This window comes from Procambarus clarkii, chromosome 58, assembly GCF_040958095.1.
Source record: "Procambarus clarkii isolate CNS0578487 chromosome 58, FALCON_Pclarkii_2.0, whole genome shotgun sequence".
Classification (NCBI taxonomy): Eukaryota; Metazoa; Arthropoda; class Malacostraca; order Decapoda; family Cambaridae; genus Procambarus; species Procambarus clarkii.
In genome coordinates, this window is record NC_091207.1 from 22,112,578 (window position 1) to 22,138,211 (window position 25,634).

A 25,634-nucleotide genomic window follows, 5' to 3' on the forward strand; every position below is an offset into this window, starting at 1 on the left:
ACACCATTGCTCGCCAAGCTTCACCTGCAAACTTCTGTAGACTACATTCATCCAAATATATATATTTTTTAATATTTGTGTTTATCATCACGACAATTGACGTAACAATAAAATGTTACCTGTATATTGGTGACTTCGTGAGTGAAAAGAACACCCAGTCTCAACAACAGATAACTAGAACTGCGTCATGGATTTCTCCACCAGGTTTTGAGCATATATTGCAGATGAACCAGAATTATAGTTCATGCAGATGGAGGCTATTTTCGAATACCACGAGATTATGACTGATAAAGCCCTATATGCCAGTACCCTGCCAACACTTCCCATGAATGTTATGCTGTTAAGCATACCACCACCGCTGTCATTAACCAACCCGTTCTCGCAAATTCGTAAAGTCAATATTGACTTATTAACTACGTGCATAGGTGATATACTAAACATAATAGATACCCTTAAAAAGATTCATAGAAAACACCAACCTTACCTAACCTTGTTAGTATCTTAAGATAAGCATCTTATTGCTTCGTAATTACAATTATTACTTAACCTATACCTATTATAGGTTAGGTAATAATTGTAATTACGAAGCAATAAGATGCTTATCTTAAAATACTAAATAGGTTAGGTAAGGTCGGTGTTTTCTATGAATCTTTTTAAGGGTATCTATTATGTTAAGTATGTCACCTATGCACATATTTAATAAGTCAATATTGACTTATTAAATTTGCGAGAACGGGTTGCATTAACGCCCCATCAGCAGACATCATGACGTACACCACACTAAAGACCATTCTTCTACCAGCAGCAATGAAATGCCACATTAAATGGTATCAACTCCTCACTGACAAATTATGGGTTATTCATGCCCGTGCCACCTCTTGGATTGTTTAATCTTTACCAATCAATCACTGACAAAAGTTTAGCAGACAAAGCACCAGCCCAGCTTCTGCGGCATATTCAGTACGTAATTAAAAGTACGCAAACTGCATCAGGCTCAGCTTCCAGCGAGATTGTGCGATCATTCTGGATCCAACTTTTTTTTTTTTTTTTTTTTTTTTTTTTTTTGAGATACTGTATATACAAGAGTTGTTACATTCTTGTACAGCCACTAGTACGCGTAGCGTTTCGGGCAAGTCCTTAATCCTATGGTCCCTGGAATACGATCCCCTGCCGCGAAGAATCGTTTTTTCATCCAAGTACACATTTTACTGTTGCGTTAAACAGAGGCTACAGTTAAGGAATTGCGCCCAGTAAATCCTCCCCGGCCAGGATACGAACCCATGACATAGTGCTCGCGGAACGCCAGGCGAGTGTCTTACCACTACACCACGGAGACTGCAAACTCTGTCCAAAGCACATTCTCAACCGGCCCTATTCAGTGTGGATGATGACACCCCATTAGTACAGCTGGATACACTGGCAAAACGACTGTATACGATGTCCAAAAACACTACGATGTCCCACCCAGTGATACACAGCAGACTATAGACACCCAACAACTCTACATCCTCCAGAGCTGGTGTCTCCTCTGTCCAGGGAGGACATACATATCAAATCAAATCAAATCAAAATGTTTATTTAGGTAAGGTACATACATACAAGAGATTTTACAAAGAGTGATGGATTTATAGATAAGGCTAGTACATACCACGAGAATACAGCATGGGGCCCCCCCTAGGCGACCGGAAGGACACCGAAGGGAGTTTTGTTTTTACCACCAGATGTTTGGACACCAAGCCCACAACTGTTGGGGCAGCTCTATGTTCCTGGTCTTTAAACTACTCCCTCGGGGACTGTTAATGGCCAGTAACCCCGCCATTTCAAACTCTACACTATTCTAAGTATCTGACATCATAACACCATCGGCCTATTGTGGATCTGCAGGTGCCTTCGAGCCAGCCTGCAACCACAAGTAAAACATACTATTACACATCACATTAGTACGACGGGATCACCTACCATCGCTAGATCATGCCGCCTGGCCCCTGAACGATTGGCGGTAGCATATACTGAAATCAACATGCTACAGGAGAAAGGATGTTATTTTAGATTCAACTACTCTGAACAAAACGTTCAAAGTAGCACGGGCTATGGTGAACCCATAAGTGGAGGCTCTTTGGAACCATTAGCTGCATCAATAGCTGATACTAGACATGTGGGGAATGGCTGGGTCTTCATGCTGGATTACAGCCTTGGAGAGCTGGCTGTACCAGTTATGGATCTGGTGGGGTTAGTGTAGACTTCCAAGTCTTCCATTCTTTCTTTGGCAGAGACTTAGGCTGAGCCGTGCTGTCATTGGAGTTTGGCGAGATGGCCTCCATGAGGAAGTCCTGTACCAAATAGACGTCGTATTTGTGGTGCGGCGGTGGAGCTCCTACTAAGATTTCCTCGTCTGAGGAGTCCGTAACATCCGTAGTTGATGGTTTCGTCTTTAGTCTCGCAGCCTGAGGTAGGCTCAGGTGTTGTGGATTAGTGATAGAAACTATTTCAGGAGCATTGGTGGTTAAGTTAGTATTTGTAGACAGCACATCTGCTAGCACGTCGTTAGCGTGTCTGCCAAGATGGTAATAATAGGAGTGTTGGGAGATGGAGAGGGAAATACCTCTTGTTTGTGCTGCCCAGGTTTTGGGTGGTTCTGGAGTCTGTGTTGAGATCGACCTTGTGGTCGTCTTGGTGGTAGTCTGCGGAGTGGAAGTGGAGGCAGTGAGACTTGCATCCGGGGAATGATGGGGTCCAGGCTGTTGGCTAGGTACAGTGCGTTGAGTTCCTTAACAAATCGTTGATTGTCTGACCCGGCAAGCCTCTCCGCTAGTCTAATAAGACCAGGAATAATGCCTGCACGTGATACAAGGGGCTGCAAAGGTGCCTGCGAGGTCATAAATTCAGGAAAAGTATTCAGGAAAAGTACACATATAGTTGATTTACAAACAATGTTGGATTTATAGATAGAGCTAGTACATACAATACCTAAAGCTACTAATACGCATAGCGTTTCAGGCAAGGTGTGGGGAAAAAAAACACTTAGACTAAAACTTAATAGTAATTGGGATTAGGTATAAATTGTGTTGAAAAAAGGAATAAAAAATAAAAAAGGGGGAACATGGCAGAAATCAGCAATTGTACAAGTTGGTGAACAAACAGCATTATTTATTGAGAGAGGTACAGCCTTTGACATGATTGGGGAGACCATTCCACATTCTTGGTCCCTTGATTTGTATAGCATTTCTAGTTCGGTTAAGTCGCTCTCTTTGAATATCAAATCAAATCAATGTTTATTCAGATAAAAGTACATACATAGAGGATTAGTTACAAACATAATGTTGGATTTAAAGATAGAGCTAATACATACAATATCTAAAGCCACTAGCACGCATAGCATTTTGGGCAAGGTGAGGTGGGGAAAAAACATTTAGACTAAAACTTAATAGTAATTGAGCTTAAAGTATAAATTGCATTGAAAGAAAAAAAAAAAGATAAAACAGGGAGGAACATGGTAGAAAATAGCCAATATACAAGTTGGTCAACAAACAGCATTGTTTAAAAATAGTAAGACATGGGTTGACATTTAGGATTGACATTTAGGGGACATTTTAGGGGTCATGGATACCCATTGTGAAGGCTGGGTCTCCTGGTGGGAGGACCCACTATTTGGTAAGACTGAAAGGTCTTCTGGTCAGTTGGTGGGAGCTGAGGTGGTGGGTTGAGTGCCTGGGGTTCTTTCTAGCCACGGAGGTAGAAGGGTTGTTTCTCTTGACTTCAACCTGGGTCTTTGATGTTTTCCTGTCTGTGGGGGCAGCATTAGGAAATTGCAGGGTGATTGCTATCGCAGAGCAAGCAGCGATGTGTTGTTGCTTTGCATATGGAGTAGTGATGGTCCAGTGTGCACAGACTGCACTTCTGGATGGGGTGCTGACACTTGTTGATGAGGTGGGAAGAGTGTGTAGCACTTTAAGCACTGCTGGAACTCATGGTATCATTCCTTTTTTACTTGGTGGGGTGGTATTTTTAAGCCAAAACAATAAAAACCTTGTGTGGCAGCTTGGGTGGCCACATCTAAGGTGGTGAAAGTAATCTTCATTGATGATTGGTCTTCATGATGATTTGTCGGTGCTGCAGAACTCTAGTTTGAATACACCCTAGTTCAGATTTTCGTCCTTGATATTGTCCATAATCTTATGTTGTGGTTGGTCAGCTATCCACTGGCAGGTCCAGTTGGTAAAAACAGTTCTTCTGGCCATGAACTGACGTAGGAAATGAGGATATAGAATGTGCTCCTTGCGAAGTTGATCAAGAGTTTGTCTAGTTGTTCCTCACGTGAAAAGAAGAGCATGATATCATCACCTCCCTGACTAATGTCAATGGGTGTAATGCCGGCAACGTCCTTCAGGGCATTCAGAATACTGTATTGCTTTTCCCGAAAGAATGACCGTCAAAGGGGGTGGGGGGGAGGAAGCTCTAACCTTTAGACGTTTGGGTCGCATTGTGTCCACACCCTCAACGGGTCACAGTGAGTGGGGTGACCTGTGAACCACAAAGGAAAGTGATGTGTGAGGAGGCAGGAACAATCCGCCTGTCAAACAGTCTATGGGCTTCACCTCTCCATATGGTTCCAAAAACAGCCTCAGGGGCAGTGGCATCCTTGCAGGGACTACTGGGTTCTCAACGTTCGTACTCTCCCGGATCGCTACCTAATACCACATATCCAAGATTTCTCCCAGGAATTGAGCAACGTAACTTTTTTTTTTAAATTGACCTTGTGCAGAATTGGCCATTCCACCAGAAACCCAATGGAAACGGCAGACATTACAAAAACAACGATCACAAATACATTTTGGCGGTGCGAGACCCGCAGCGGCACAGCGGGGGTGCGAGATCCGCAGCGGCACAGCGGGGGTGCGAGACCCGCAGCGGCACAGCGGGGGTGCGAGACCCGCAGCGGCACAGCGGGGCGGCGAGACCCCACCTGCACCACGGGGCGGCGAGACCCCACCTGCACCACGGGGCGGCGAGACCCCACCTGCACCACGGGGCGGCGAGACCCCACCTGCACCACGGGGCGGCGAGACCCCACCTGCACCACGGGGCGGCGAGACCCCACCTGCACCACGGGGCGGGAGACCCCCGCGGGGCGGGAGACCCCCACGGGGACGGAGACCCCCACGGGGCGGGAGACCACCACGGGGCGGGAGACCACCACGGGGCGGGAGACCCCACCTGCACCACGGGGCGGGAGACCCCAATTTAAGGGCGGGAGAGTTAATCCAATTTATACCCATGGATATGATACCAACATCAAATCACATATCAGACGTCGCCCTATCCCCACTAGATTTTGAAGAAGCCATAAACAGTATGCCTATGCACACTGCACCAGGCCCGGATTCTTGGAACTCCATATTCATCAAGAACTGTAAAAAACCACTATCGCAGGCCCTTCACATTCTGTGGAGACAAAGCCTAGATACTGGCGTTATCCCTGACATACTAAAAACAGCAGAGATAGCACCACTCCACAAAGGAGGAAATAAGGCAGAGGCAAAAAATTACAGACTGATAGCACTAACATCGCACATCATAAAAATTTGAGAGAGTGCTAAGAAGTAAGATCACAAAATACATGGAATCACAGCATCTCCATAACCCCGGACAACATGGTTTCAGAACAGGGCGCTCTTGCCTGTCGCAGTTGCTGGACCACTATGATATGGCATTAGATGCTATGGAAGACAAACAAAACGCTGATGTAATTTACACAGATTTCGCAAAAGCTTTTGATAAATGTGACCATGGTGTTATTGCACATAAAATGCGTTCAAAAGGAATTACCGGGAAAATAGGCAGATGGATCTACAATTTCCTGACTGACAGAACCCAATGTGTAATAGTCAACAAAATAAAATCCAGCCCATCAACCGTGAAGAGCTCAGTCCCCCAGGGTACTGTGCTTGCTCCAGTACTTTTTCTCATCCTCATATCGGACATAGACCAGAACACAACCTATAGCACTGTATCATCCTTTGCAGATGACACTAGGATTTTCATGAGAGTTGGCAACATAGAGGACACGGCAAACCTCCAATCAGATGTAGATCAGGTCTTTCTATGGGCTACAGAAAATAATATGGTATTCAACGAGGATAAGTTTCAGCTCATGCGCTACGGAAAAATTGAAAATATAAAAACAGAAACCACGTACAAAACGCAGGCAAATCATAACATAGAACGAAAAGGCAATGTAAAGGACCTGGGTGTACTCATGTCGGAAGACCTTACCTTTAAAGAACACAATAAAGTAGCCGTCACAACTGCAAGAAAAATGACAGGTTGGATAACAAGAACTTTTCACACTAGAGATGCTATACCGATGATGATACTTTTCAAAACGCTTGTGCTATCTAGAGTGGAGTACTGCTGCACAATGACAGCCCCTTTCAAAGCTGGAGAAATTGCTGACCTAGAGAGCGTGCAGAGATCCTTTACTGCTAGAATCCACTCAGTTAAACATCTAAATTACTGGGACCGACTAAAGAGCCTAAATCTGTACTCCCTTGAGCGCAGGCGGGAGAGATACATAATAATTTACACGTGGAAAATAATTGAGGGGCTGGTCCCAAACCTGCACACAGAAATAACACCACATGAGACCAGAAGACATGGCAGGATGTGCAGAATACCCCCGTTGAAAAGCAGAGGTGCAACAGGTACTCTGAGAGAGAACTCTATCAACATCAGAGGCCCGAGACTGTTCAACACGCTTCCACTACACATAAGGGGCATAACTGGCAAACCCCTCACAGTGTTCAAGAGAGAACTGGATAAGCACCTCCAAAGGATACCTGATCAACCAGGCTGTGACTCATACGTCAGGCTGCGAGCAGCCGCGTCTAACAGCCTGGTTGATCAGTCCAGCAACCAGGAGGCCTGGTCGACGACCGGGCCGCGGGGACACTAAGCCCCGGAAGCACCTCAAGGTAGCCTCAAGGTAGGTACCCCACCTGCACCACGGGGCGAGAGACCCCACCTGCACCACGGGGCGAGAGACCCCACCTGCACCACGGGGCGGGAGACCCCACCAGCACCACGGGGCGGGAGACCCCACCTGCACCGCGGGGCGGGAGACCCCACCTGCACCGCGGGGCGGGAGACCCCACCTGCACCGCGGGGCGGGAGACCCCACCTGCACCGCGGGGCGGGAGACCCCACCTGCACCACGGGGCGAGAGACCCCACCTGCACCACGGGGCGAGAGACCCCACCTGCACCACGGGGCGAGAGACCCCACCTGCACCACGGGGCGAGAGACCCCACCTGCACCACGGGGCGAGAGACCCCACCTGCACCACGGGGCGAGAGACCCCACCTGCACCACGGGGCGAGAGACCCCACCTGCACCACGGGGCGAGAGACCCCACCTGCACCACGGGGCGAGAGACCCCACCTGCACCACGGGGCGAGAGACCCCACCTGCACCACGGGGCGAGAGACCCCACCTGCACCACGGGGCGAGAGACCCCACCTGCACCACGGGGCGAGAGACCCCACCTGCACCACGGGGCGAGAGACCCCACCTGCACCACGGGGCGAGAGACCCCACCTGCACCACGGGGCGAGAGACCCCACCTGCACCACGGGGCGAGAGACCCCACCTGCACCACGGGGCGAGAGACCCCACCTGCACCACGGGGCGAGAGACCCCACCTGCACCACGGGGCGAGAGACCCCACCTGCACCACGGGGCGAGAGACCCCACCTGCACCACGGGGCGAGAGACCCCACCTGCACCACGGGGCGAGAGACCCCACCTGCACCACGGGGCGAGAGACCCCACCTGCACCACGGGGCGAGAGACCCCACCTGCACCACGGGGCGAGAGACCCCACCTGCACCACGGGGCGAGAGACCCCACCTGCACCACGGGGCGAGAGACCCCACCTGCACCACGGGGCGAGAGACCCCACCTGCACCACGGGGCGAGAGACCCCACCTGCACCACGGGGCGAGAGACCCCACCTGCACCACGGGGCGAGAGACCCCACCTGCACCACGGGGCGAGAGACCCCACCTGCACCACGGGGCGAGAGACCCCACCTGCACCACGGGGCGAGAGACCCCACCTGCACCACGGGGCGAGAGACCCCACCTGCACCACGGGGCGAGAGACCCCACCTGCACCACGGGGCGAGAGACCCCACCTGCACCACGGGGCGAGAGACCCCACCTGCACCACGGGGCGAGAGACCCCACCTGCACCACGGGGCGAGAGACCCCACCTGCACCACGGGGCGAGAGACCCCACCTGCACCACGGGGCGAGAGACCCCACCTGCACCACGGGGCGAGAGACCCCACCTGCACCACGGGGCGAGAGACCCCACCTGCACCACGGGGCGAGAGACCCCACCTGCACCACGGGGCGAGAGACCCCACCTGCACCACGGGGCGAGAGACCCCACCTGCACCACGGGGCGAGAGACCCCACCTGCACCACGGGGCGAGAGACCCCACCTGCACCACGGGGCGAGAGACCCCACCTGCACCACGGGGCGAGAGACCCCACCTGCACCACGGGGCGAGAGACCCCACCTGCACCACGGGGCGAGAGACCCCACCTGCACCACGGGGCGAGAGACCCCACCTGCACCACGGGGCGAGAGACCCCACCTGCACCACGGGGCGAGAGACCCCACCTGCACCACGGGGCGAGAGACCCCACCTGCACCACGGGGCGAGAGACCCCACCTGCACCACGGGGCGAGAGACCCCACCTGCACCACGGGGCGAGAGACCCCACCTGCACCACGGGGCGAGAGACCCCACCTGCACCACGGGGCGAGAGACCCCACCTGCACCACGGGGCGAGACCCCCAACCTGCACCACGGGGCGAGAGACCCCACCTGCACCACGGGGCGAGAGACCCCACCTGCACCACGGGGCGAGAGACCCCACCTGCACCACGGGGCGAGAGACCCCACCTGCACCACGGGGTGAGAGACCCCACCTGCACCACGGGGTGAGAGACCCCACCTGCACCACGGGGCGGGAGACCCCACCTGCACCACGGGGCGGGAGACCCCACCTGCACCACGGGGCGGGAGACCCCACCTGCACCACGGGGCGGGAGACCCCACCTGCACCACGGGGCGGGAGACCACACCTGCACCACGGGGCGGGAGACCCCACCTGCACCACGGGGCGGGAGACCCCACCTGCACCACGGGGCGGGAGACCACACCTGCACCACGGGGCGGGAGACCCCACCTGCACCACGGGGCGAGAGACCCCACCTGCACCACGGGGCGAGAGACCCCACCTGCACCACGGGGTGAGAGACCCCACCTGCACCACGGGGTGAGAGACCCCACCTGCACCACGGGGCGGGAGACCCCACCTGCACCACGGGGCGGGAGACCCCACCTGCACCACGGGGCGGGAGACCACACCTGCACCACGGGGCGGGAGACCACACCTGCACCACGGGGCGGGAGACCACACCTGCACCACGGGGCGAGAGACCCCACCTGCACCACGGGGCGAGAGACCCCACCTGCACCACGGGGTGAGAGACCCCACCTGCACCACGGGGCGAGAGACCCCACCTGCACCACGGGGTGAGAGACCCCACCTGCACCACGGGGCGAGAGACCCCACCTGCACCACGGGGCGGGAGACCCCACCTGCACCACGGGGCGAGAGACCCCACCTGCACCACGGGGTGAGAGACCCCACCTGCACCACGGGGTGAGAGACCCCACCTGCACCACGGGGTGAGAGACCCCACCTGCACCACGGGGTGTGAGAAACCCATACACCTCTACATCACTGGTGGATGACTTACCCACCACCTGCACTTCTAGTGTGACCCACCTATTTACACCTCAGGTGAGACCTACCTACACCATGAGGTGAGACCCACCCACCAACTGGCACCACAGGTTACCCGTCCTGCCCAAATGCACAAAGAGACCCGAGACCCACCTATCCACCCACCTGTTCCATGGGACGTGAGACCCACCCACCCATCTGTTCCACGTAGTGCGAGACCCACCTATCCACTCAGCTGTTCCATGGGTGCAGGTGCACCCATACACCTACACCACTGGTGTGGGAATTTGGCGCTTGGACCCACCCACGTGTTATAGTTCTCAGGATACCAAGTCGCTTTCAACTGATAATACTTAAGGAGTACCCTAGGGAGTAGGGAGCCGGTCGGCCGAGCAGACAGCACACTGGACTTGTGATCCTGTGGTCCCGGGTTCGATCCCGGGCGCCGGAGAGAAACAATGGGCAGAGTTTCTTTCACCCTATGCCCCTGTTACCTAGCAGTATAATAGGTACCTGGGTGTTAGTCAGCTGTCACGGGCTGCTTCCTGGGGTGGAGGCCTGGTCGAGGACCGGGCCGCGGGGACACTAAAGCCCCGAAATCATCTCAAGATAACCCTACTTATGCTGTACCTCTACCCATATAATTCATATCAATCTAAGTGAAGAGTGGAGATTATGCCCCCATAATTAAAAACTAAGCGTAAAATACATAATTTCTCCATCTTAAGATAGCTGCCCGAGTTAAAGCCGTACTAAAGGTAGGCGAGCACCCATGGTGTGAGCTGAAGGTATGACCACCAGACACAGCTGGCTGGGGCCAGAATACAAGAGAAGGCTGCGCGCCTCCCGGCATTCTAATCAGAACTGTAAACCCCCCCGTAATCATAACACTGGGATGGATTCCGACGCTACTAAATTAACATTATGCCAATAATGACTCCTATATGTACTAAACACACAAAATACAGAGTGTATTTGTCTATTTATCTATAAGTATCTACAGGGGAGTGAGGTCTAGCTCTTATAATATCTATTCTTTTATTTACAAGAAGGTACAATTGGATTGTGAGGTTACATATAATTGGTATTTTTACTCTTATAAAGCCACTGACACGCATAGCGTTTATGCCCCGCCTTCTAACCTTGTACATGTTGCATTTCAACCTAACTTCTCTGACTGACTGACTTAGTAAAAGTCAAAGTTAGTCAGTCACAGTCAGTTAAAAGTCAATGTCGGTCAGTGAAAGTCACAGTCAGTCAGTCAGTGAAAGTCACAGTCACTCAAAGTCAGTCAGCCAAAGTCAGTCAGTCAGTCAAAGTCAATCAGGCAAAGTCAGTGAAAGTCAGTTACTCAAAGTCAAAGTCAGTCAAAATCAGTCCAAGTCACAGTCAGTCAGTCAAAATCAAAGTCAGTCAGGTCAAAGTCATTGTCAGTCAAAGCCAGCCAGTCAAAGCCAGCCAGCCAAAGCCAGCTAGCCAGTAAAAGTCGGTCAAAGTCAGTCAGTCAGTCATTCATTCAAAGTCTTGTCAGTCAAGTAAGCCCGGCCGACGGCCGGTTGGTGGTCAGGTCGGTGTGTGTAAAACCTGGACAAATATTAACCACACACGTCATTACTTGCTACAGTCGTACGGAAGTACAAATGTATTGCATTGAAGCTTCCCGATCAACATTACAAATTCCGGTTGGCAGCTGATGACGCGTTCCCTCACGCTCTGACTTTTGGAGGAGTGAGCGTGGAGCTCCCCACCTGCTAGCCCTGCCTCCCTCTTCTTAGGTCGTCTAGCTCTCTCCTGCAGCTGACCTCTCACCGCCAGCGTCTCCTGCAGCTGCCCCTCTCACCACCACCACCGTCTCCTGCAGCTGCCCCTCTCACCACCACCACCACCACCACCGTCTCCTGCAGCTGCCCCTCTCACCACCACCACCGTCTCCTGCAGCTGCCCCTCTCACCACCACCGTCTCCTGCAGCTGCCCCTCTCACCACCACCACCACCACCGTCTCCTGCAGCTGCCCCTCTCACCACCACCACCGTCTCCTGCAGCTGCCCCTCTCACCACCACCACCGTCTCCTGCAGCTGCCCCTCTCACCACCACCACCGTCTGCAGCTGCCCCTCTCACCACCACCACCGTCTGCAGCTGCCCCTCTCACCACCACCACCGTCTCCTGCAGCTGCCCCTCTCACCACCACCACCGTCTCCTGCAGCTGCCCCTCTCACCACCACCACCGTCTCCTGCAGCTGCCCCTCTCACCACCACCACCGTCTCCTGCAGCTGCCCCTCTCACCACCACCACCGTCTCCTGCAGCTGCCCCTCTCACCACCACCACCGTCTCCTGCAGCTGCCCCTCTCACCACCACCACCGTCTCCTGCAGCTGCCCCTCTCACCACCACCACCGTCTCCTGCAGCTGCCCCTCTCACCACCACCACCGTCTCCTGCAGCTGCCCCTCTCACCACCACCACCGTCTCCTGCAGCTGCCCCTCTCACCACCACCACCGTCTCCTGCAGCTGCCCCTCTCACCACCACCGTCTCCTGCAGCTGCCCCTCTCACCACCACCACCGTCTCCTGCAGCTGCCCCTCTCACCACCACCACCGTCTCCTGCAGCTGCCCCTCTCACCACCACCACCACCGTCTCCTGCAGCTGCCCCTCTCACCACCACCACCACCGTCTCCTGCAGCTGCCCCTCTCACCACCACCGTCTCCTGCAGCTGCCCCTCTCACCACCACCGTCTCCTGCAGCTGCCCCTCTCACCACCACCGTCTCCTGCAGCTGCCCTTCTCACCGCCAGCGTCTCCTGCAGCTGCCCTCTCACCACCAGCGTCTCCTGCAGCTGCCCCTCTCACCACCACCGTCTCCAGCAGCTGCCCCTCTCACCACCACCACCGTCTCTAGCAGCTGCCCCTCTCACCACCACCACCGTCTCTAGCAGCTGCCCCTCTCACCACCACCACCACCACCGTCTCTAGCAGCTGCCCCTCTCACCACCACCACCGTCTCTAGCAGCTGCCCCTCTGACCACCACCGTCTCCAGCAGCTGCCCCTCTCACCACCACCGTCTCCCCTCTCACCACAAACTGTTATCGTTGTTTTAATTTAGCTACTCAGTACGAAGTGTCCATGTAGCACGGGCTATGGCGAGCCCGTAATCACCAGCAGCGTCTCCTGCAGCTGTGAGTCACAACCTCCCAGTCACGGTGTCACCTCACCAACCCCTCACGTCCCCTCGTCCACCACCCACACACACACACCCCGAGAACACCCTCACGCCGTCAGGTGGCCGAGGCCGGGTGTCAGGAGCTCACCTAAGGCTGGTGCAGGGTAGAGACATCCTGGCGGAGGCGAGCATGGTGGTGGTGCTGGAGGTGGCGACGGAGGCGGAGTGTCGTCTGCTGTGCGTGGTGAGGTCTGCTTCCTCACCCCTCCCCGCGCACCCTTACCTCCGGGTCTCGCCGCTGGCAATACAAATATGAATTATTACTGACACCACTGTCGCTTCCACGAGGCTAACATTGCCACACCTCGTCACTATGGCACTGGTGGTGGAGGTGCTGGCGGCGGAGGCGCTGAAGGAGGCTCTTTACGCCTCCTGGTTCCCCAGAAACTTTACTCGATGCCACAGTTTGCTAGATCTTCTGATTTCATTTTGGTGAATTGTCTTCTACTATTGTATAGTTTCCTCTCATTACTAGTTTCGTATATAATTTTACAAATAAGTACAGCCTATTAGATTTTTCATGCAGTTTGCCAAACAAACAAGAGTTTACTAAAGACTATCAGGTAGTGACAAGGAAGGATATGGACAGCGTCATGAAACTAAACATTTACTTATGACGAACACACAGTGACGTCCTCACTGATACTCTTGACGTGTATTGTATGATACAATACTGCAGTTTCATACCGGTCTAACTTTCCCTTATTTTTATATATACTTTAAACGCGGCAAATATACCTTAGATATACAACGTATCCCACATATATGTATAATCAAGATTACAAATATTCTATAACGATAGCTTTGCAGATCTCCTGTTGCTAAGTATATTGAAGTGTGGGAATTGGCGTCCAAGGTCAAGACGTGAGGGGAGAGGGACCAGTGCCGGGGGGGCAGGAGGCCGCGTTGTTGTTCTCTCAGATTCAGCTAAAACCAAAAGTTCCAAGCAGCACGGGCTATGGTGAGCCCGTAGTGGACTTACCCGGCACAGGAGCGGGGCTGTAACTCTGAAGGCCCGGGTCGAGGGTGCTCTATATAGCTGCTGTCGCTGTAGAAACGTGGATTATATGAGGTCTTTAAACATTCCTTTTTATCCTGTGGATTAAGTCAGAAATTCCTTAAATTTAATACTGTTATCGGTCTTTCCCTGCCTTGGGTAAGGAAAAATCAGTCCCACGTCCACTACTCACATAGTTGTGCTTGCGGGGGTTGAGATTTGGCTCTTTGGTCCCGCCTCTCAACTGTCAATCCAGGCTCCTGCACCTATTGAGCTCTATCATATCTACACTTAAAACTGTGTATGGAGTCAGCCTCCACCACATTAACTCCCCCACCAACCCTCCCTCATTAGGGAGGGTTGGTGGGGGTGATGGAGATTCGTGGTGCGGTCAGGAGAGGCGGGGATCATCCGCATGATGAGTGGAAAAGCTACGTTGAGTTCAGTAGTGTGGTAAACATAGCGAGTCTGCCCCGGCCAGATTACAACCTCCCAGGAGTCCCCCCACCCACCATCGTCATGCGTCCCCACCCCCCGCCCACCATCGTCATGCGTCTCCACCCCCGCCCACCACCGTCATGCGTCTCCACCCCCGCCCACCACCGTCATGCGTCTCCACCCCCGCCCACCACCGTCATGCGTCTCCACCCCCGCCCACCACCGTCATGCGTCTCCACCCCCCGCCCACCACCGTCATGCGTCTCCACCCCCCGCCCACCACCGTCATGCGTCTCCACCCCCCGCCCACCACCGTCATGCGTCTCCACCCCCCGCCCACCACCGTCATGCGTCTCCACCCCCCGCCCACCATCGTCATGCGTCCCCATCCCCGCCCACCACCGTCATGCGTCTCCACCCCCGCCCACCACCGTCATGCGTCTCCACCCCCCGCCCACCACCGTCATGCGTCTCCACCCCCCGCCCACCACCGTCATGCGTCTCCACCCCCCGCCCACCACCGTCATGCGTCTCCACCCCCCGCCCACCACCGTCATGCGTCTCCACCCCCCGCCCACCATCGTCATGCGTCCCCATCCCCGCCCACCACCGTCATGCGTCTCCACCCCCGCCCACCACCGTCATGCATCTCCACCCCCCGCCCACCACCGTCATGCGTCTCCACCCCCCGCCCACCACCGTCATGCGTCTCCACCCCCCCGCCCACCACCGTCATGCGTCTCCACCCCCCGCCCACCACCGTCATGCGTCTCCACCCCCCGCCCACCATCGTCATGCGTCCCCATCCCCGCCCACCACCGTCATGCGTCTCCACCCCCCCGCCCACCACCGTCATGCGTCTCCACCCCCCGCCCACCACCGTCATGCGTCTCCACCCCCCGCCCACCACCGTCATGCGTCTCCACCCCCCGCCCACCATCGTCATGCGTCCCCATCCCCGCCCACCACCGTCATGCGTCTCCACCCCCCGCCCACCACCGTCATGCGTCTCCACCCCCCCGCCCACCACCGTCATGCGTCTCCACCCCCCCCCCCCGCCCACCATCGTCATGCGTCCCCACCCCCGCCCACCACCGGCATGTGTCCCCCCACCGTCATTAGTCCCCACCCCACTCCCCACCGGCATGTGTCCCCACACCCCCACCACCGTCATGTGTCCCCACACCCCCACCACCGTCATGTGTCCCCACACCCCCACCACCGTCATGTGTCCCCACACCCCCACCATCGTCATGTGTCCCCACACCTCCACCACCGTCATGTGTCCCCACACCCCCACCACCGTCATGTGTCCCCACACCCCCACCACCGTCATGTGTCCCCACACCCCCACCATCGTCATGTGTCCCCACACCCCCACCACCGTCATGTGTCCCCACACCTCCACCACCGTCATGTGTCCCCACACCCCCACCACCGTCATGTGTCCCCACACCCCCACCACCGTCATGTGTCTCCACCCCCCGCCCACCACCGTCATGTGTCCCCACACCCCCACCACCGTCATGTGTCCCCACACCCCCACCACCGTCATGTGTCCCCACACCCCCACCACCGTCATGTGTCCCCACACCTCCACCACCGTCATGTGTCCCCACACCCCCACCACCGTCATGTGTCCCCACACCCCCACCACCGTCATGTGTCCCCACACCCCCACCACCGTCATGTGTCCCCACACCCCCACCACCGTCATGTGTCCCCACACCCCCACCACCGTCATGTGTCCCCACACCTCCACCACCGTCATGTGTCCCCACCCCGAGGCAATTAAGTATGACTCATGGTATAAACTGTAGAGAGAAAGAGGATAATCACCAGCTCGAGTGAAATACTCACATACAAGGTTACAGTCAAACCACCAAATGGGATTTTTTTTTTATTTATATTCAAGAAGGTACATTGGGTTTATGAGAGTAAAACCTTTGATATTTATATATTTTTGTAAAGCCACTAACAGGCATAGCGTTTTTTTTTTTTTTTTTTTTTTTTTTTTTTTTTTTTTTTTTTTTTGAGATATATACAAGAGTTGTTACATTCTTGTACAGCCACTAGTACGCGTAGCGTTTCGGGCAAGTCCTTAATCCTATGGTCCCTGGAATACGATCCCCTGCCGCGAAGAATCGTTTTTTCATCCAAGTACACATTTTACTGTTGCGTTAAACAGAGGCTACAGTTAAGGAATTGCGCCCAGTAAATCCTCCCCGGCCAGGATACGAACCCATGACATAGCGCTCGCGGAACGCCAGGCGAGTGTCTTACCACTACACCACGGAGACTGTATCGGGTAGGTTCTTAATCTGACAGATAATTTTAAGTATGTAATTTTTAGCAAAATTGAAAAAAATGTTAACAGATAGTGTAAGAAAATTTGACAAAGATTCATAGGTACATTAAAGTAGAATTTGAGGGTTATCAATATGTACATTGTAGCATAATTTGAGGATTATTTCAAGGTACAATGCAGTAAAATATGCGTTCAGTATAACAACCATGATATAAGATGATAGCAATGATTACATTTGATTGATTGTTGCCGCCGGAGGCGACTAGTTTATTGTGCACCCCATACTCATCCTGTGAGCGGTAGCGCAAAAAGCATTACAGAGGGCACAAAAGGTCTTTATCAGACCTCATCTTAGATTATTACATGAATAATTTCATCTATCGTTCACACCTTATAGTTACAATGTCAGCTAGTTACACAGAAAGTGCTATTTCAAGAGCTATATATTTACAGTAAGTCGTCATACATTAATGGTAGGTCTTATCGCTAATACATAATAGTTTGACCAATGGAGACATTACAGAGTCATAGGGGAGCTTCTGTTTATTATTAGTCCTCACAATACACTACTTGTTTCTGAATCTCATATGTCGTTCATCTACTGGAAGCGAAATGTGGGTACAGTGCAAGGATTTCAGGTAATTTATCCATGGTAATAAGATAGGTTGCCATATCATACAGAAAGAGCTTAGATTTATCTTTAAATGGCTCAATTTTACTACAATCCAAGATATAGCGTTCGAGTGTGTGTCCCTGTCTTTGTTCACACACTTTACACTTTACTTCATCTAGATCCCTATACAAGCCGAACTGCCAGAGATACTTGTAGCCAAGTCTTATACGAGCTGTGACAACATCTGTTAGTCTACTTACTTTGTTACTTGCCCCATACACATGTTTTACTTCACACATTTCATTGTGATGAGCAATGGACCTGCTAATTCCAGTTTGCACTGTTCTACTTTCTTCAAATTCATCCAGGAGTTCTCGTCTAATGACACTTTTAAGGGACTTATTTGATAACTCAGGATTCAGTTCAATACTGTCTTTATTTACTGCAGCCTTAGCAAGGGCGTCAACTTTGTCATGTTCCCGCATGCCAATGTGAGAAGGAATCCACAACATTTTTATATTTACCCTCTTGCTAAGTATTCTTATATATATACGTCTAGCTTCCAAGACAAGCACGTTATTACTTCATTGCAAACTGTTTATTGCTCGTAGTGAGGAAAGGGAGTCGGAAATAATTAAGCTGTCTACTTCAGTGTTGTCAATAATTTCGAGTGCTACCAGTATTGCTACCAACTCGGCTTGCATTGTGCAAGGATTACAATGGTGAGGTTTTATGGCTTAGGTACATATATTGGGGGATTGGGTAGCACAAAATACAGTGCGAGTTTAAACCAGCTGGTCCACAAAGATTTCCACAAAGCTGCACTTTCATCATATTCATCTACACGTTCACTGCAGTCTGTTTCTCTGCCGTGTAACAGACACTTTACTGTACTGTGCAAGCACTTTGTGCCTACATTACCTCCTATGCAGCACCGCTCCTGTGCCGGGTAAGTTACGGGCTCACCATAGCCCGTGCTCCCTGGAACTTGTTCCGAGTAGCTGAATTTATAACAACAAGTAATAACCCACCGAGCAGTTACAGCCCCGCTCCTGTGCCCGGTAAGTCTTCAACGGGCTCGCCATAGCCCGCGCTACTTGGAACTTTTTGTTCCAAGTAGCGAATCTTAAACAACAACAACCTGCTATGGTCCTGGTGCCTGAGCCCATCCGACCCGGATCTAAGTGCTTCACCAGAAACCCAGGACGTAACAACCGGGGACATTCTTCTCTCCTGCTACACCGAGCTTGTCCACTGCTGCCTGAATCTTTTGGAACGGGACTACGTGTGTCACAGGTACCCAGGGAACAGTAGCCTCGTATTGTTGTTGTTAATTTAGGGGCGACGACGATCGTGGGATCGGATGCGCCCCGGCGTACCTGTTAAGGGTTAATCGCGAAGCCCGGAAAGATGAAACGCGAAGCCCGGAAAGGTGAAACGCCAAGCCAAATCGCGAAACGAGTGAAGCCAATCACTGGAAACGAATATGCCACGCGGCAAAGAAATGCAGACAGGCAGGTGATTGGGGAGCCCCTGGAGTCCCTCAGGGTGACAAGCACCGACCCCGCCCCACACAGAGATCACTGGGTAGCAAAACCGAAAACTCGTCCACCAGCTAAAACGCAAAAGTCAAAAAGCCCTCCGGGAGAGCAGAAGCCAGCTGCCCACCACGGCTGAGGGCACAGCAGGTGCCCAGCAGGAGCCCAGCAGGAGCCCAGCAGGAGCCCACCAAGACCCGCCAACCCCCTGCACCACTCTGCTAAGCCGGCGCCGGACACCGTCACCCCGCCGGGAGAACCAGTCAGAACACGTAAAAAAAATCTATCAACAATCCCGTGACCCAAGGCGATATGTGTGCCAGGCGTCGTACAACCAGACCGTTGAATAGGGATGTCAAACGGCAGTATGGCATCCCTATTCAACACCAAAACGCGAAAACATAATGTGATCCAGCGGCTCCCAGACGGAGATGTCCAGACGTCCGCTCATCGTCAAGGTTGAACCAGGAATCCCGTATTGCTGTTGTATTTCTTTTCTTTCATTCCCTGGCAGGGGGGAGTTCTGTAGCGAGTACATTAGGTAAACAATATACTCGCTCCAAACTCTCATTAGCACTAATACATCTTCCCTAATTACAGTTAACATTCCTTCCATCCTTCAAACCTATTGGAGGACGATGAGGTAAGGTGAGATGAGGTGTAGTCCAATCATATAAACAATAGAGAAGCGATTAATCATCATCATCCACCATTTGGTCACCACTTGGTCCGGGAGACATCTCCCGTCACGCAGGGTGCAGTTGCGCCTCCACAGATCTCCAGTATCATCTTTTGATACTGGTAATGGCTCGAAAGGGCCACCACTTACGGGCTATTCATGCCCGTGCCACCTCTTGGGTGGCTTAATCTTCATCAATCAATCAATCGATTAATCATCATCATCACGGGAGACATCTCCTGTCACGCAGGGTGCAGTTGCACCTCCACAGATCTCCAGTATCAGCTCTTGATACTCGTAATGGCTCAGAAGGGCCACCACTTACGGGCTATTCATGCCCGTGCCACCTTTTGGGTGGCTTAATCTTCATCAATCAATCATCAATCGATTAATCATCACCACCATCTGGTCACCATTTGGTCCGGGAGACATCTCCCGTCACGCTGGGTGCAGTCGCACCTCCACAGATCTCCAGTATCATCTATTGATACTGGTAATGGCTTAAAAGGGCCACCACTTACGGGCTATTCATGCCCGTGCCACCTTTTGGGAGGCTTAATCTTCATCAATCAATCAATCGATTAATCATCATCACATGCAGCCCCGCTCCTGTGCCAGGTAAGTCCACTACGGGCTCACCATAGCCCGTGCTACTTGGAAGTTGTTCCGAGTAGCTGAATCTATAACAACAACAACGATTAATCATCATCATCCAGTGATACATAAAACAATTCAACCCAGCCTAGAGAACATAAAAAACATCACCACCAAAAAACTCTCACATCTCAACAAAGCCTATCTACACCAGAGAATAGTGAAGGTTCGCCCTCTGCAACATGGTATCTTCAGGCAACCAAATTAGAAAGCTTAAATATTCCAAAAGGAATCCACAGGGAAATAGCAGTTTGGTTATATTGACTAAGTCTAGGTTACAGATACAACTAGGAGATTGGTGAACCCCGACAGAGAGAGTGCATCTTCTGCCAAACTGTCACAGAAAAGTCACTACTTCACTAACTCTTGGAATGTGAAGCAACCAACGACCTTAGAAGAGCTTTAAGTCCCCGAATCTTGCAGTAGCCACCCTGAAGCCATCAACACAGCCACTCTTCTGGTCAAAAAAGGTGTCCAGCAGTATCCTCCCCCGCGATAGCAGCTTGACGATTAAATGCGACCTCAGAACACTGAAAAGATCACGGGAGGCACTCCCGTCACGCAGGGTGCAGTCGCACCTCCACAGATCTCCAGTATCATCTATTGATACTGGTAATGGCTCAAAAGGGCCACCACTTACGGGCTATTCATGCCCGTGCCACCTTTTGGGTGGCTTAATCTTTATCAATCAATCACTGAAAAGATTTACTGAACAAAAAATTGTACCACTTACGGGCTATTCATGCCCGTGCCACCTCTAGGGTAGCTTAATCTTTATCAATCAATCAATCAATCGATTAATCATCAGTATAATTTTCACAGTGATTGTTAACTTCAGTACAGATGCTTGGGAGTTACCACACCTCTTTAACCTCAAGAATATAGCACTCGGCGTGTACGGTTCCAACCCACCCCAAGACGCTTCAGCTTCGACACAGAGCAGACAGCAGACTACGACCGCATCGAGCTACCACGCTCTCGTCCCCCATCGAACTCCTACTCTCTTGGCCTCATCGAGTTTACACACTCACCATATCATTGAGTTTAGACACTCGATCACCATCTCATCAAGTTTAGACACTCACCATCCCGCATCGCGCCACCACTTTCCTGCATAGAGCTTCGCGACTGCGGCCACACTCAGCTTTGCTCTGCTCGAAGCTCCGTCTCAACGTCTACGACACTGCCAACAACCGACTGCTGTAACCAAGACTACTAAATAAACATGAAAACCCACTAAACACTTGTGTATCTAATCTACCCAACAACATAACATAATCGTACGTTACATATCCATTTGGAACAATGTTGACCTTCAATAAAGAAATTTTGGAGGGCTTCTGTGCAAGGGTTAGGATGAGTTAGCCTAAGCATTTTTTATACCAATTTGACTGTTAATTTCAGTAACACGATCAACAACGCTCGGAATATTAAATTCCTTTCACATGTTAAGTATCTTTGTGGTACGAGGGCACCCAAGGATTATTCTCAAGGCCTCGTTCTGTAATTTTTCAAGCCCTCCAAGCTTTCTTTCAGGCATATGGAGGAGAAACTTACCCAAACAGCAGGTCCACCCCCCTCTCTGCGCCGCCGAAAATCTCCAATGGAGAGGCAAACGCCAATACGATTGGTTCCAGCACCATCGCAGGCTGTGGTTGGGGCCGGAGAAGAACTACCCCATCAAGGGCAAGAACGACCCCAGCCTCCTGAAGCTCGTGCGGCCTGGGCCGCACGAGCCCCCAGGAGGTGGACGTCCCGGTCCCACACCTACGGGTTCCAGACAGAGATCGTCACAGCCCTCTTTCACCCGAGGCCGGCTTCCTTCAAGACTAAGCAGAAGGAAGAGTGATAATTATTAAATACAACAATTATGGTTATAATAATTATTATAATAATAATAATATAGTTTTATATAAAGCCAATTCAAGGTTATTATATTAATAATTTTTTTAATATAACCTTTTACCCCTATGTACAAGGCACATAGAGGTTTGTTTTGGGATGCTTACCTTTCTGGGTGCCCGACCCGGTCGATGGTACATGGATGCAGTCGCACCTCCACAGATCTCCAGTATCACCTATTGATACTGGTAATGGCTCAAAAGGGCCACCACTTACGAGCTATTCATGCCCGTGCCACCTTTTGGGTGGCTTAATCTTCATCAATCGGTCGATGGTAGACATAGAATGCTTCCAACCACACAGGGGGGTGTCTACAGGCCATTGCTCCTCTTGCCTCTCTGAGGGGGCTAGGTTCTGGCTGGTGGTCCCGGTAGGCCTAGAACTCCATGCACATGCACATTGACAGATGCCAGAAATCTAATACTGTACTGTATATCCATATCAGCCTGGATAGCTCTGGGGAGCCTCCGGGTTGCTCCCCAGCCTAAAAAAAAAAGCCTTAAGCCTTTTTTTTCGTCCAGAAAATGGCGTTTCATTACATTCAACGCTCTTTTTCTATTTTTCAATTTAATTTATGCCTTGACCTCAATTAGATTTAAGTCTAAGTATTTTTACCACATCTTGCCTGAAACGCTGTGCGTAATAGTGGCTTTAGACGTAGTTTGTACTAGCTTTATCCTTTATCTGGAAATACAACATTCTGTGCGTAACTTATCTTGTATGTATGTACTTTTACCTGAATAAACATCTATCTATCAAAGCCGTCCAGGAACATTGTCCAAGCATTCTCCTCTGTGTTTTAGCAGGTTATAGCAAAGCTTAAACACGCTTGTTTGGTGAACACTAATTCACCTCAGCTGAGGGAGTTCAACAGGAATATCCCCCTTGCACCCATTCCCTTCTGCATATCGGTTCACGAAATCACAAACAGACCGACCAGTGAGCTCAACATCTGGTTCCTGGATGATGACACGCTGGCAGGCACAGGAACATATTGGATGGGTGACAGGTAAGCTTCTAACATGGATGAAAAATGTTCTAACTGATAGAAAAATGAGGGCAGTAATCAGAAGTAATGTATAAGATTGGAGAAATGTCACAGGTGGAGTACCATATAGAGTTTAGTTCTTGCACTCGTAAAGTTCATCGTCTATATATATGATCTACCCGATGGAATACAGATTTATATGAACATGTTTGCTGATGATGCTAAAATAATAGGCAGGATAAATAAACCTAGATGATTGTCATGCCCTTCAAGAAGACCTGGACAAAATAAGTATATGGAGCACCACTTGGCAAATGGAATTTAATGTGAATAAATGCCAAGTTATGGAACGTGGAATAGGAGAACATAGACCCCACACAACCAATATATTATGTGAGAAATCTTTAAAGAATTCTGATAAAGGAAGAGATTTAGGGGGTAGTTCTAGATAGAAAACTATCACCTGAGGACCACATTAAGAACATTGTGCGAGGAGCTTATGCTATACTGTACTTTCTAACTTCAGAATTGCTTTTAAATACATGGATGGCAAAATACTAAAGAAATTGTTTACGACTTTTGTTTGGCCAAAGCTAGAATATGCAGCAGTTGTATGGTGCCCATATCTTAGACGCACATAAACAAACTGGAAAAGGTGCAGACATGCTACTAAGTGGCTCCCAGAACTGAAGAGCAAGAGCTACGAGGAGAGGTTAGAGACATTAAATATGCCAAAACTAGAAGATAGAAGAAAAAGAGGCAATGTGACCATTACGTTTAAGATAGTAACGGGAATCGATAAAATTGATAGAGAAGACTTCCTGAGACCTGGAACTTCGAGAACAAGAGGTCATAGATTTAAACAAGCTAAACAAAGCAGCCGAAGAAATATAAGAAAATTCACTTTCGCAAACAGTGGTAGATGATTGGAACAAGTTAAGTGAGAAGGTGGTGGAGGCTAAAACTGTTAGTAATCTCAAAGCATTACATGACAAAAAGAGTGCTGGGAAGATGGGACACCACGAGCATACCTCTCATCTTGTAACTACACTTAGGTAATTACAAGACGCCTTGCTGGAAAGACTAGCTGGTGAAGTCACAGGGGAAGACCTGAGTCTCATCCTTAATCCCTCTAAGTGCAACATTATTTCATCCAGGGAGGTATTTACTATGCAGTGAAATCAGCTTTACCAGAAACCTTTGTCATTTAACTGTCATTGAACTCTGTCAATTCATTTGGTGTCAAGGAATGAACAAGGCACCAAAATGCACAGGAATCAGGGAATAAATTACTCTGAAGCATACAACTACATCTCACCAATAAGGCCCTGCTGTGGAGAGCAGGTCTAATACCCTACCTAAAGATGAGTAACTCTAGAGGAGCCAAAATGCAGTGAAAAACCTCCAACTCCTCAGTCAGTATATCTGGAGCATGGATAACATGCCAACCACCAGGAAATGTAACTCTGGCATTAATCTGGGTGTTATGGGGGACTAGTGCTTTGTTGACCAGACCACACACTCGAAGGTGAAGGGACGACGACGTTTTGGTCCGTCCTGGACCATTCTCAAGTCGATTCATTCTCAAGACTAGTGCTTGGTCTGTGAGCGCCGATAACTAAGGTCAAGGAGTTCCTAAAATATTGGAGTTACATTAGGCCCGGCCCCCAGGGAAGACAATTCCCAGCAAATAATACATGAACTACAGTCTAGTGATTAACCTACCCTACCCCTAACAGGGTAAAAGGATACTCCAATATAACCTTAGTACTTATTTATTACCCCCATAATAAACCCCCAAAATACAACAAATACTTTACCAACTCGATCTTATGTTAACCCCCTTAAATCCACATAGGCAGGATACAAGGCTTACAAATAGCAGCAACTAAGGGTAAAGTCTATTTTCCTGAAGGAACAGAACACACACTGGGTTTCACAGTAAACAAAAGCACACATGGTCTCTCTTAGCCACCCCAGAGTTAACGTTTGGGGCTCAAACACTGGCTTAAGTGGACGCAATTAATATATTAAAACTCGGTGGCACTAATACTCAACGATTAGGTACTTAACTTGGTGACACAGAATAACGAGAGAGAAGAGAGGAGGATGAGAAGAGGTAAGGAAAATAGCCCACAAGGACGTCCAGTCCCAGAACCCAGCAGAGAAGGAACAGGCCTCTCGTTCCCCCCATGATCACTGATCGTACAGTAGCAATCATACAAGTCTTCAAAGACACTCATTTACTTGTTACTTAAACAGTTCTATGAATAGCCGACATCTAGCTTTATATTATTTTAATATTTAATTAACACAGAGTCAGCCCGCTCTGTGAGCAACAAGGTTATTTCTACGTCTGGCAGGGAAGTCGGGAACATAAACAGATAAGGATCCAGGTCTCTTGAATATAAGTTATACTATTAATCAAATATTCCTCTTACATAACCCAACCTATCAATTAATGTTCTAATA

The 25,634-nt window shown here is 50.9% G+C and overlaps 1 protein-coding gene across 3 annotated transcripts in view; it reads right to left on the reverse strand.

The window, feature by feature from the left end:
* Positions 1-25,371, reverse strand: part of P5CDh1 (delta-1-Pyrroline-5-carboxylate dehydrogenase 1) — a 69,217-nt gene extending 43,846 nt beyond the window's left edge. Inside the window, exons 1-2 of one of the 3 annotated variants that reach the window (XM_069306674.1) lie at positions 22,282-25,314; positions 21,830-22,101 (exon numbers count right to left, since the gene is read on the reverse strand). In XM_069306674.1, the coding sequence (XP_069162775.1) occupies positions 21,830-21,915 (86 nt within the window). In that variant the 5' untranslated portion in view covers positions 21,916-22,101; positions 22,282-25,314. Of the gene's footprint in view, positions 1-13,133; positions 13,439-21,829; positions 22,102-22,281 lie in introns of those variants that run through there. The other 2 variants (XM_045757949.2, XM_045757951.2) reach the window with 2 other exon arrangements.
* Between the last annotated feature and the right edge of the window lie 263 nt (positions 25,372-25,634).